This window comes from Apteryx rowi, unplaced genomic scaffold (genome assembly GCF_003343035.1).
Source record: "Apteryx rowi isolate R43461 unplaced genomic scaffold, aptRow1 scaffold_178, whole genome shotgun sequence".
Taxonomy (NCBI): Eukaryota; Metazoa; Chordata; class Aves; order Apterygiformes; family Apterygidae; genus Apteryx; species Apteryx rowi.
The window spans coordinates 615,670-628,776 of record NW_020448063.1 but is presented as its reverse complement, the minus strand read 5'-3'; the positions used below and the strand labels follow the sequence as shown (position 1 = coordinate 628,776).

The 13,107-nt window shown below is 37.4% G+C and overlaps 1 protein-coding gene across 6 annotated transcripts in view; it reads right to left on the bottom strand.

Moving 5' to 3' along the window:
• RAPGEF2 (Rap guanine nucleotide exchange factor 2) overlaps positions 1-13,107 on the bottom strand; it is a 134,026-nt gene that overhangs the window by 21,501 nt on the left and 99,418 nt on the right. For all 6 annotated transcript variants that reach the window (XM_026061223.1, XM_026061226.1, XM_026061225.1 and 3 more), the window contains 5 exons: positions 10,230-10,337; positions 9,934-10,137; positions 9,745-9,853; positions 6,924-7,170; positions 2,937-3,094 (listed from right to left, as the gene is read on the bottom strand). In XM_026061223.1, coding sequence (XP_025917008.1) covers positions 2,937-3,094; positions 6,924-7,170; positions 9,745-9,853; positions 9,934-10,137; positions 10,230-10,337 — 826 coding nt within the window. The remainder of the gene's footprint in view (positions 1-2,936; positions 3,095-6,923; positions 7,171-9,744; positions 9,854-9,933; positions 10,138-10,229; positions 10,338-13,107) is intronic.

The window sequence follows — 13,107 nt, the reverse complement described above, 5'->3', positions numbered from 1 at the left end:
TTTAAGGCTTAAATATTTAAGCCCATAAATTACATTTAAATAAACCTATAACTTTTATACTCACAGTAATATTTCTATAACTTGAGAAGCACCAATACCCAAACACATTAAAATTGAGTGATTACATTATAATTTACACATAATGTGGATTACTACAGGCCATTTTTTAGCCTTTTCTAAGTACTGAGTCAAATGTACATATACTTTATATAGCTAGCAAGCCAATTTCACCTTTTCTCACCAACTCGTTATTGACCTCTGTCTTCCTTCAGCAATAAGCTGAAGAGGGATGCAGAGCAGTGCCTAAAATCATTTCTGCATTTTTTGACATCTTGGGGAATACAGATACCAAAGACACAGCCATTCAGAGAAGTTATTAGAAAACAGGATGTTCTCTAGATCTTGTTGTGTGTTGGTGTTACAGAAACACCGGCTATTCAAAGAAGTGCTATGAAGATAGAAAGCTACCTTGAACAATATTACAGTGAGAGTTCACTTAATACTCCCTAGAAGCAAGTGCTCTGCCCAAGGAGAAAACAACCTGCTCTGTAGGATCACTAAAAGTCACTACGAAGAAATGCAGAAAACAGCAAATACAGTAGCATCATCTTTGCACCATATTTTATCATTAAATTTGTCAGGCTGCATTCCAGTCAGAGCCAATATCAAAAGCACTACAAAGAATATAGAGAAGATGTTAGCAAGTAGTTTGCCACAATGATTTTTAAATAAAACAGCACTTGAAAAGAATTGTATCCATCCCCTTCACTGCTTTTCAGAAAAAGGACTGGAGTGACAAACTGAAGAAAGCAATGCTTTATGGATAGGAATACAGTCCCCTTATAAAGCTTGAGTGAGAAAAACATACTGGTGACTGACAGCTCATCATTAGTCTATTATTTTGACTTTTAGTACAATAGCAAATACAGCACATGAGAAGAAACATTGACATACTTGAACATTTGAAAATAAACCTTTACAAATATATTTGAAAAAGCCTGTGCCAACCAGAAGAGTAACAAAAATGATTTGTTGCAGATTTCAAGCTTAAAGAAKGGATGATCTCATTTCCTCCTCAAGCACTACCCTTCCAAAATGGCAAGCTGTTTTATTTTCCATCCTGAGGGATATTCTCCAAAGCCTCAAAGGATGGCAACTCCACTACTTTTCTCTTTCTTCTCCAGTGCATTCTAATTTCTTGCAAGCTGCCTCCATCTCCACCTTTAATTTAGTCCAAGGTAACAAAAGAAATGAAAAATGTAGGCTTTAACATTTTCCAAGTCTCAAGGTAAATAGTGGTATAATTCAACCCTTTTATCTACAGCGTAATCATCCCTAAAGGTCTTAAGGTATATGTTTTTGATTTCAGTGTCCCTTTCCCCTCCTTCCCATCCAGGGAAAACTACTTAGAATTAACTTACAAATATGCAATCTGTGTTTAAACAAATTTTAAGTATAAAAAAAAAAATTAATGAGAAAGCAGTAATTACTTAAAATAGTTTCTGTAAAGATAGTGAAAGGCTGTTAATGACATTACATCATTATTCATCTCACTTCCCGGAACCAAGCTAAACAGCAAAATATTTTTCATTTATTAAACTTTTCTGAACTTCATATTTAATTGAAAGATCTTGGAGAATTGTGATGGCTTTCCTTCTCAATTAATGGAATTTGTTTGAGCTTTGTGATACAGTGATCCCTACAGCTTTGGAAGTTAGCCATTCACTGTACTCAGCATTACGCACACATTATGAGAATCATCCAGTCCAGGTAAATGGCAAGTTGGAGAATGGAATTTTCACCAATTTATAGACATGAAAATGCTGACAAAAAGTTAAGCTCCCATTTATAAAAATAAGTTTAGTGTTTGACACTAGTCAGTAGATAAGCTAAATAAAATACAGATCTTCCAGCCTTCTCAGGTACAGCCTTAGGCACTACGACAGACACAYGCACCACCCTCTTGTATTCTTCTTCTCTAGCCCCCCAAAACCTGAGGACACGTGCTGCTTAGTAGCACAGTTTCAAGTGTGAAGATTGCACCAACTCAGCCAGTATGTACACTTATGTGTAAGCACTGACCTTTGAGGTAAGATATGAAATCCCTCAGGCTTTGGAGGACACTGAATTTTTGGTCCTACTTTAAGAAGTGCTCTAGATATTAGACTATAATAACCAAGGTCAGTACAGCTATGATCACCACATCCTCCTCCAGTAGCAATGTTTTCAAACGAAAGATTTGGATACTTAACTCAGAGAAGGTTTCATGCTGAGAACCTTCCTGCAGCCGGAGAAGAGCCCAAATCTCATCCCCTTTGGGAGTTTCAGTTAAACCCTTCACATAAGATAGAAGCTTCTCATATTCTCTCTTTCGCATGCACACACCTCCTACTTTGTCCCACTCTGCTAAATATATTCACTTTTTAAAATCCCGTTCTGAAATATTTAAGTCACCTTATACACAAAGCATTCAGTTCACAGCTCTAGACAATTTTGCAGGGACAGGGAGTTAACAGGGACCTCTGCAACTATCCCTTACAGACGCAATACAAGATTATATAAGAGGTCCGTTAAGAAAAAACAAAGACACGTCCTCTGTCCAAGTCCAGTGCCCTTTCTCTGTACTGTAAGCATATGATCTTCTTTATCGTATGATCTCCTGTGCTATTTAAGAATACACCAGTCTTCTAAAGACTGATCTACCAGGGCAGATTAGAAAATACCAAGTAGAATAAAAATAAGTTTTCATTGCCCAAAAGTATTCAATCATCAGTAAGAGACGCTCTGTATAGAACGTACTCCAAAAATATAGATCTAATAATACATCCACGTAAAGTATACTGAAGCAATGTCCTAAGAAAAGTCCTAAAGTGCTGCCCCCCCCCCCCCCAAAAAAAAAAAAGTCAAGAAGAGCAAGAACAACAAAAGATCCTTACCGGGTGTAGTGTTGAAATCTAAGATGCGGTGATGCGACTGCAGTAGGTCTGGGTTACTGGATGAGAGGGTTCCACTGACGGGCAGAGCAGGAGGAATGTGCTTACTTTGCCTCAGTCCCACAATGCTGTCATCCTGAGACTGGCCAATTCCAATATCGCTGTGTCCAGAAAGAAAAAAGAGAAAAGAAAATCAGGACTTGCAAACATTCAGAGGTTTGGCTCTACTAGAGGGATGCAGGGATATTTACACCACTTTTTTCTTTTTCTTTTCTTTAAATAACACTTTCAACAGTTAGTACAGTAATTTCTATTTAGAAGTTAACATTTCTCAGACAATAGTACTTACTGTCTACCCTTGTCAATACCATCCAAATATCCAGAGTGATTAGATCAGCCTGTTCACACTGACAGGTGATCTTCATGTTCACCCCTAAGCTCTGGGGTGCTGCTGGCTTGTTACTTTTTTTGAACATTTTTACAGTGGCTAAGATCTTTTTCCAAAACGTGGTAGGTGCCTTATTCTTGCATCACCTGGACTCTGGCTAATGCTGCTGGCCCCTCAGGGCACTTCACAAGACCTGACTTTCACAAATCTTTCACTACTATCACAGATGGGATTTATGGCTGTACTTTGGGGGTTATTGTGGCTATACTGCGTACTAAGATCTTGGTACAGATAGATAAGAGAGGATTGTTAAGAACATTCATTTGAGCCTTCCTACCCTGTATCACCTTCTCAGAGCTCCTCTTCACTGAGTTAAATGGAAGTGAGGCCAGCTAGCTCCAAAGGACCAGGATAAGTATCTACAGTCGGGCAGTACAGGTGTCCCCTCAGCAGTGCTTGACAGCCACAGATAAAGAACTCTGTGACAAAGGAGAAGGATTTTGCCTACCAATCTGTGGAGCTAGGGCTAGACTGATCAGAGACAGAGATACCATCCAATAATAGTGGGCACCAATTTGCTTGTTGCTTTTGAATTCATAATCAGCAAGTGAAGCAAAACAATGGGTGCAGGACACAGAGCTGAGGGACTAGCCACTGAAGGGTACAGCCAAAAGCCCTTAGTAAAATGCTCTGAGGATGTAAATGTTGAATGGCAGCCATTATAGAAAATGGAAATAATTTAAAATCTACCCATTATAGACAAAGGAACTTTTTAAAAGGCTGCCTAACACATCTGTATCTACACATGTAAATAAAGCATAAATCGGAAGCTAGATTTCATTGCAAACTGCTGCAACTCTGGAACATCAAGCCACTAAGTTAAACAAAGCAACACAAAAAGCACTCTAGTTTTTGGCACTGTAAGTTGTTGTATAGTCTTCTATCCATTCACAGAAAACCTAGGTCTGATCAGTTATCTTTGTAGGTTTGTTACAGAAAAAGCATCCTTTGTGGTTTACCCAGCACATGCTTGTACCACTTCTGTAAGTGCTAGGAATTGAGCAATGCTCTAGGGAGGACAATATTGCTGGGCATTCGAGGCACAATTTTAATTGCATGGACACAGTAACTGCTTTTTAGAAGGAAATGTCACTAGAAAAGGGCTTGGGGGCATGTTATTTTTTGTTTTGTTTTTAAAAGCTAGGTAACCCCGTATTACCAAAATATTTTATGAAGTGTAAACCTCAGAAAAAATCCAAGTCCGCCAGAAAGAACAGTTCTAGATTCTCCCACAAACAGAAGTTAAGCTGAACCTGAACATCCTTAGTTTTGTACTTCCACATAAAGCCCAAGACTGTGACAAGCAACGATGGTTAATTCAGCACACAACACTTATGCTAAGGCACAAGCAAACTTTTGATACAACTAAAAAGCATTCCCAGCGATTGACCTGTTGCCTTTCCAGCAGGAACCACTCCCCACACACACATGAAGAAAGCAAGTAACAAAAAACCTCCAAAGCCCCAGAACCCCACAGTGCCTTCTGCCCTGGTGGTTATAAACATCTACAGGGTGTATTTCATAGTTGTGCTAACACCAGTATTTTCTATTTTCTTTAAATTCGAGCCAGATGACAAAAACCTCCTCCCCTCACCTCCCCTTTTACTGAGCTGTTTCAATAACATTATGTATTTCTTTTTGGGTTTGTTATATAATCCTGTCATGCTTCACTATACCTATTCTGTGCATCACACCTGAAGTAGCTTCAGTAAAGTAGATCAACCAACAAACTTTTTTTGGGGGGGTAATGTTTCTAAAGTTCTCTCAGCTTCTCAGGAAGCATTCATATACCAAACTGGAAAGACTCCAGGTCCCATGAAGATCTGCTGCACTCATTGCTACTTAAAATATTTTATGTCAGAGAAAGGAGACTGTAGTTTTAAAGCAAAGACATAATATATTACTGTTGCTTCATGTATGCATTTGCCATGCAGGAAGATAGATAGAATTAATTAAATAATAATTTTCCTGCTGGATAACAAACATGGTAGAAGGGATAATGAAATGGCAGAACTGCCTAAATCTTCCTGCTCTCAAAACACAGTATATTACGCATCCTACTGAAAGGCCATAACTAGACAGGAGAGAGAAGGGTTTCTTTTTGTCTGGGATGCTCTGCTATGGACCGGGCACAGCTTGCTAGAGGTTGAGGTGGGGCCCATGTTTAATCCTTACAGGAGTAACTGAGCCCACAGACTACAAAAATGCTTCTGGATTGGGAGGGGTGACAAGTACAAAAAGCAAGGAGCCTGAAGAGAGGCTGTAGCCAGAGGCACACTTCAAGACAAGTGTCACAGCTGATGGACAGAAGATTTCCCAGGAACCTATAGGAAATGGTGCTGTTTGCTCAATTCAGAAAGTTACTGAGAGCTATTGGACTAAAAGGCAAGACTGAAGGAAGAGATCATCCCCTGCTCAAAATGATTCACCCTCGATACTGGTTTAATGTCTCGTGAAGCAGACAAGTTCTCTCTATTTAAAGAGTTACCTCATTCTAGTTTAAAGATTGGTTTTACTCGGACACTAACACTAAAGACCCTGGAAGCCTCTGCAGTCCTCAAGAGAAGGTGGACAGCTTTACCTCAAGGCTGGGAGACTGACTGGTGAACACTAACTACCTACCTCAGTTAATTGTTAAATACGAGYAAGTCGGCTTTTTCATCCCTCTTCATTTTTTAAGAACATATGAAAATAGATGAAGTCCTTTAATATATGCAATACTGTAAATTATTAAGAAAATCAAAACAGAAGTTTCAGTGCAAGAGGGGGGGGRAAAAAAAGCACACAYAGAAAAGTCTACAGCCACACATCTCTATGCAGAAACGATGCAGACACAAGCAACTGAATGTCAACAGGCTTTGCAGACAAATTGCTATATATAACATAAGTAGTAAGGCTAACAAAAGGAAAATAAAATAGGTCAAGTATACTGTTTTTCTGAGACTTACCGGAAAAGGTCCCTGCACAGAAAAAGCACAAAAATGAAAGGAATCAAAAAAGAAGAAAAAATGAAAACCAACAACAGAAATTTATGCAAAAATCTGTGAACAATGGAAAACAATGCAAAAAAAAAAAATCACACTCAGCAGTACGCTTGGCTCATCAGACCTCAAAGGAACAAACAGACAAGACTGGTGACATAGGAGAGAACGTTTAAAAGAAACAACAGACCTTACAGACCACTGGAATGTACAAGCAAACCTGCTTGTTGAGCTAACCTCAAATTAATTGCCTGGGATCCTTCCAGTTAACAGTCTTCTTAACAGAAAACAGTAAATGATATAAAAACTATTTATGCCATCACTGCATCTATAAGAACTGAAAGCTGTCCACAGTGATGGCAAGTGTTAGTAGTCTGATTTTTCAAATATTCAGACTAGTATTTTCTAGTCTGAAATTAGCAAGTTAACAGACTGGATGAAGAAAAACGCAAATATTTTTGCAGATATAAAAGTGCTTGCACTAAGAAACATAAGTAACATAACAAATTATTAAAGTTTAACACAGACCAAATATTTAACAGGAAATTAAAGAAGACTCACTTGTATGGTTTCTGAGGCAGGATACTGATTCGAGTCTTGTCAAGTATCTTCTTTAATTTGTTTCTTCCCCCAACTGTGTTGGCTTTACTTTTCTTATTTACTTTTTCTAATCCTATTACCTGCTCCACATCAACAGCAAGATCTGGGATGGAATAACGACTTGCCTTCTTAATATCACCAATTTTAGGCAGATGGGGAGCACCATTTCTCTTCTCCTCTGACAACCGTGTTAGAAGCTCTTTAAAAACTGCACAAGAGAAAAAAAGAGGGGAAAGGAGATGAACAAAAAAGAAAGTGCTGTGTACCAGATCAGTTTAAATGTTAGTCATTACAAAAAACTGCTTAGTGCATTCTGTCGATTCAAATATTAACCAAAATTAGATACAAGATTTTAAATAATTTTTAAATTTTAAAAAGAACATCCATCACCTGTAATAAAAATCATAAAATTGGTAAATTGGCCCAGCTTGGGAAAGAAATATACTGGATGATCACATGGTTGTATGGATCATGTCAACAGAAGCACTTTGACTTTTCAACTGAAGGACAGCTTTCTGCAGAATAGCAGCATGCATAAAAAGAGCCCATTAAACAAAGATGAGATGAGAAAACTAACAACTGAGAAGGGAGGTTTTAAACCAGCAACAAAAGCTTGCAGATGGACAAGAAATAATTAGCAACAGGAACAAAAGTCAGAAATCAGAGGGGAAATGGAAATTGTAACAAGGTCATAGTAAAAGCATGTGAAAACAGTTAGACATCTTGGATATTTGACAAGGCTGCTGTGCCCAACTGCCGGATGTACAAGAAAACATGAAGTCTTGGAAGGCTGACAGACTGGCTGCGGCATAATTAAAAAAAAGTCAAAGGGCTAAACCTGCTACTGCTCCCTACTGTCTACCTCCCCTCTCTAGCAAAAAGTCATCCCTGAGACAGAAATACCTGATGAACTGGTGAATGAGATGATCTCCTATTGCAGTTTTTAACTTGGCAGAAGTGTTGGTACACTTAAATAGGTCACAAAAAAATCTGAAGTGGAGAGTAAGTGAGACGTTCTGAATGAGAGTGGTAGTGCCCATGAATAGATGGGGAAAGTCACCTGATGACTTGATTTGTAATAACAAATGACGGTCTTGAAGTTATGAAACTGTGCTGAGAAGGCTTTTTGTTTTAGGAAGAGAGAAAACTTTGCATTCTCAACAGTTCCTCCTTACTAGAAGTGGAATACCTTAGATGAAAACAACCATAAAATACGAAAGCATTTAAAGAAAGTGAAGAGTAAGAAAAGCAGAGTAATCAGTCAAAGAATATGAGCTGGGCAGGGTCTTGAGAAGATAAACTAAGAAATAAATGAATGTCAGCCAGCTGGCACTTACTGAACAAGTCTATGTTAAATATACAAAAGCAATCTGCCTTGAAAATGAATAAAAACAAAAAGCAAAGACAGACATAATTGTCTCTTTGGTATTTTCTATGAAACCAATTATTAAAAAGAATTGTAGAAAAAGTGGGGACAAGGGCAAGCAGCTAAAGCATGAGTATTAAGGGCAAGGTTTTACGCCAGTCTGTCTTAAAAACTCATCCTTATCTCCTGAGGTCCATGACAAATTACAAGGGACTCAAAAAGCTTCAAGTAAGAAAGAGAGAAATAAATGTGAAGGAAAATAATCTGAGCAAATAGCTGTACTTTAGAAAAGGATCTGGGGGCTACATAGACAGATTAGATATAAATAAGGAGATGCTATTAAAAAGGGCTACTCTCCTTTTGGGATTTGTTGATAAGGAATATCATATGCAARACACAGGAATTAACTGTTCTGACACACTGTTATGGTGCGATTTCAGTATTTGGAGAGGAGCCACAAGATAAAATACTTAGAAAACACAAATTATGAGGAAATGAAGAAACCAGGTTTAGTCTTTTAAGATTAAAAGAACACATGAATCAAAAAACCCTACTGCGCAAAAGACATTTATAAAGAGCTTACTCCTATACAAAAAAAAAAAAAAAAAAAAAGCACATACTGCAAAACAAGCATATACTGATACTAAGAAATGTCTTTTAATTATTAGGATGGCAGAATATTAGCATCTTTTCTGCAAAGAAATAACAAAAAGTTTCCTAGGAAACATACTTGACAAACATTTTTTGGAGATAACCTAAGCATACTTAATCATCACCTAGTGAAGTGACATCCTGTGGTAATACTCTGACCTACCTATTTGTGATGAAGAACCTAAATCTGAGAGATTTTGGAAATGTATCACTAAATCACATGAACAATCCAAGTATCCAGTCATAAAGATCAAGTTAGGAGGAGGAAAAAAAGAAAAAAAAAAGGAAAGAGAAAGAGAAAGAGAATAGATTTGGAGGATAGCAAGATTGTTTTGACCTGGCTGGCATGGAAGTTTTTATTAATCTTGCTGCAGTGAAAAAGTATGAACAAATACAGAAGAAAATTAACATCACTAAAATCCTGAAATTCCAGAAGAGGCTTCTTTCCTGGGAAAGTACTAAATATTATACAAAAATGCTTTCTAGAAGTTCAGCCTAAATGGTCCCAATAGTTCCTCCTCATCCTAAAACACGCACTTGTGAGAGTGAAGTCACTTCATAAGACCTATTTGTAAATTTTTCTCTGCAATTTGGATACAATGTATTTTAGGGCCTACAAACTTCCTTCTTTTCCTATTCTTCTCACTTCTGAAATGTTTCAAATACAATTATTTTAAACTATTTCCAAACATTAGCTGTACATAAATCAAAGACTTCATCTAAAGTTAGAACACAAGTTGGAACAAGAAGTGCACACAAACTTACCAAATAAATTGGTTTTCACAGTGATAGACAGATGAGTGTTATTTCTAAGAATTTCCATGGCTTTTGATAGCTGAATGTTTTCAAAGTTTTGACCATTCACTTCCAGTATCTAAAAATACAAACAGGTAGTGTTATTTTATTTAGCAGAAAAAAAAGAAAAGAAGAGAAAAGCATTTTAAAAATACCTACCTGGTCTCCACGTTTCAAGCCTGCTTCTGTAGCTTTGCTACCAAAATCTACACTGTCCACAAAGATTCCAAATCCCTTTTCTGACCCTCCCAGCAGGATAAAAGGCAAAGGGGCTTCTCGAGATGGCTTTGTTAAGGTTATCAATCTTCGTTTAGCTTTAGCAGCACAAGCAATATTTAACAGCCTCAAATGTCCACCCATTTTCTACACGAGAAAGAGAAAAGCATAATAAGTTATATATAAAATGGTCTGATTACTCCCTGCCATCCCAAATTGTCAGAAAACCTCATTCATACCTCTCTCTCCAAATTGTTCTCAAATTCCTCCAGAAATCGAGTCATAGCAGGATCTCCTTCAAAATCATTGAAGTGATTGTTCACCCACAACAATACTACCCGTGTAACCTGAAAATTAATCAATAACATGAAGATTTTCCAGGAATGACCAGATCAGCACTAYTGCTAAGTCCTTTAGAAATACCACTTATTAGAGATTATGTAAATATCAGTTGGGAAACCTAAATATTATGGGTCCAAAGCTCATGTCACTGATAGGTAACAATGTACCAAGAGGACAGAACAAAACAAGTATTAAAATAACTTAGGAGTTAAATTGCACTAAGAAAACAGAGTTCAAAAATTAACACTGGCTGTATCCAATTTGTTTATGAGTAGGGACAGAGCATGCAGGTAAAGAACACTGAGTCAGATCCACCTGCGACTTGCATGAACAATTTCCCGTTTATGCACATTTCCAGGTTTGCTCTATCCTTAATTCTTGTAGCACACGATCACAAAGGCTTCCTATATTGTTTTATACTGACTCTTCCAACTTACAAAACTTTAGATAAGCCACCACTAACTTCATTAGGCATTTGCCTGTGTAAAAGAACTATTGTATGTTTACAGAGGCAGGAAAGAGGAGCTATTGTGAGAAGCAGGAAAGAGCTCTTGGAGTCAATACATGCATTCTTAATTCTCATCTTTAGATTAAACCTTTCCATTTATTCTTCCTCCTTTCTCTCTCTCCACCCCTACTCCTCCCAGCAACTATGACTATATGACTATGAAGTTCAGAAGGATCTCATGTGGTAATTTACAGTATGGTAAAAAAAAAAAAAAAAAAACTTAAAGGAGTACTATCAACTAGTATTACTGAAGGTAAGGCTACAAAACAAGAACTACATTTTGTTTCTTTTAATTTATGCTTCCACCATAAAATTTGATCTTAGTATGCAATATGACCTGGAAAATCAGCAGCAGCTGTCCTGACAAAATAAAAAAAAGTTTGATGTTCAGAATGAAAATAGATTCATACAATTTTTAAAGGTTCTTGAATCAAGAACAGTTGGGCCACTCAAGTTATCTCAAAAATACAGCTACATTTTTTTCTTTTATGTGGGGAAAGCAAGTTTGGCCAGGGGAGGGAGAGGAAGGCTAAACATCCGAAGAACTGGAGTTTAAGAACAAAATCTCATACAAACATTAATCGTACAAAGCTAATCACTACCCGTTCATTGCATCTGCCCAACACCAAAGCCCTTGTAGTCTCTTGTGCTAAAGATCTAAGGCTTGAGCAACCTAAAATAATGGGAGCTGCATTGTGTTTATATGGTTGCCAAGTAGGTTCCTATACATCCAGTAAAGCAAGTGAATTTAGAAGAATTGCTGAAATTCATTACTAAACTAATCAACTATTTTAAAACTGCTTAGAGAGCTTAGATTTCTAAAAAGAGATAACTGCACACTACATGTGCTGCAGCTCCTAGTCATAGTGGAGTAGCTAGGGGTAGCATTTCTGGCATATTTGAGATTTTTCCATCTTTAAAATTGAAGACAAAACTTCCTTCCTTTCTGTTTAACCTCTTTGCTGTTTTTCATTAATACGGATCATATTGGAAGATCCAGATAAAGGTCTGTTTAAATTTAGGCTATTCACAGATTTTTTTAAAATGGCTGAGAAGTTCCAAGCCATCCCATGTAATGTATTTTAAATCATTGCAGTGATAGTTTCAAAATCAATGCTTCTTTCAAGGCTGTGACTTACTATGGTACCCAACACACACTGCACTGAAAAGGGCTGAACACCGACTTTCAGAAGAATGCCATTACTTATACCACAAACAGGAACAACATTAAAAGAAGATTAAATGTGCAAAGTCAAGTACCTTAGTGTTAGGCAAACTATAAGGTTAGCTCTCACATGTCCCAGGCTGGTTACTTCTACTCACTCTCAGAAACAAATTTTACTCATCTATTTTCCTCTCCTCACTAACAGCCCCCAATACAAAACAGCCAAAATCTTCCAGACTCCTCGTTCCCCACTTGCTTCTGACTCTTGCCTTTCTCGCACTTGAATCAAGCAGCCTTTTTGTCAGGGATACTTGATGCCAGCAAGGGTTGGTTATTGAAACAACAAAGAGTTGCTCTGTTTTAGACCTGCTACTAGCCGTGACATGCCTCACTGCAGACAACACTCGCTCGTGCTTTGGGGCTCTTGGGGCTCGTGCACACGGGGGCTACTGAGGGGAATATCCATGGAAGGAAAAAGAGGAAAAATAAGTCTAAAGATGATGAACTCCAGTATTACAAGCTCTGAAGCTCTAGCAAGTCTATACTAAACAGTATTAGTTGCAACTTTCCAGTATTTACAGCACAGTCAGATTTTCACAGGAACAGCAGTTAGCACTTCCCTGAAACAAAGCTCATCCTCTCTGCCAAATTTAAGGTGCTTGCTGCAAGGCACAGATTTACTAGCACTTCTAGTAAAAGAGACATCTAGATTTAAAGAAATGTTGAAAACGAAACTTTTCTTTAATCTCATYGATACAATCCATTTAGCTTCAAATTTTTCAAAAACCACTTTTTACTAGAAATTTGCATTTAACAAAGTCGTATATAATTGAAAATAAAGCACTGCAGTGTGAAGCACTGTATAGCCTCAATAGACAGCGCTATCAGTGTGCCAAAACTGAATATACAGGGCCTTATTCTCCCACCATGGCAGTTTTGTTTGGGGTAAGGGGTGTTTAATTGCTTTTTTGTGTTTGGGATTTTTTTTAATGCTGTGTAAGGCTCAACAAGAAAGAGGCTCAATAAATTCTTTACAATGGCTATAACGTCTTTATATAAAAACAAGTTATCACAAAGTGATTGCCAAGTTCTGTTAACTAGT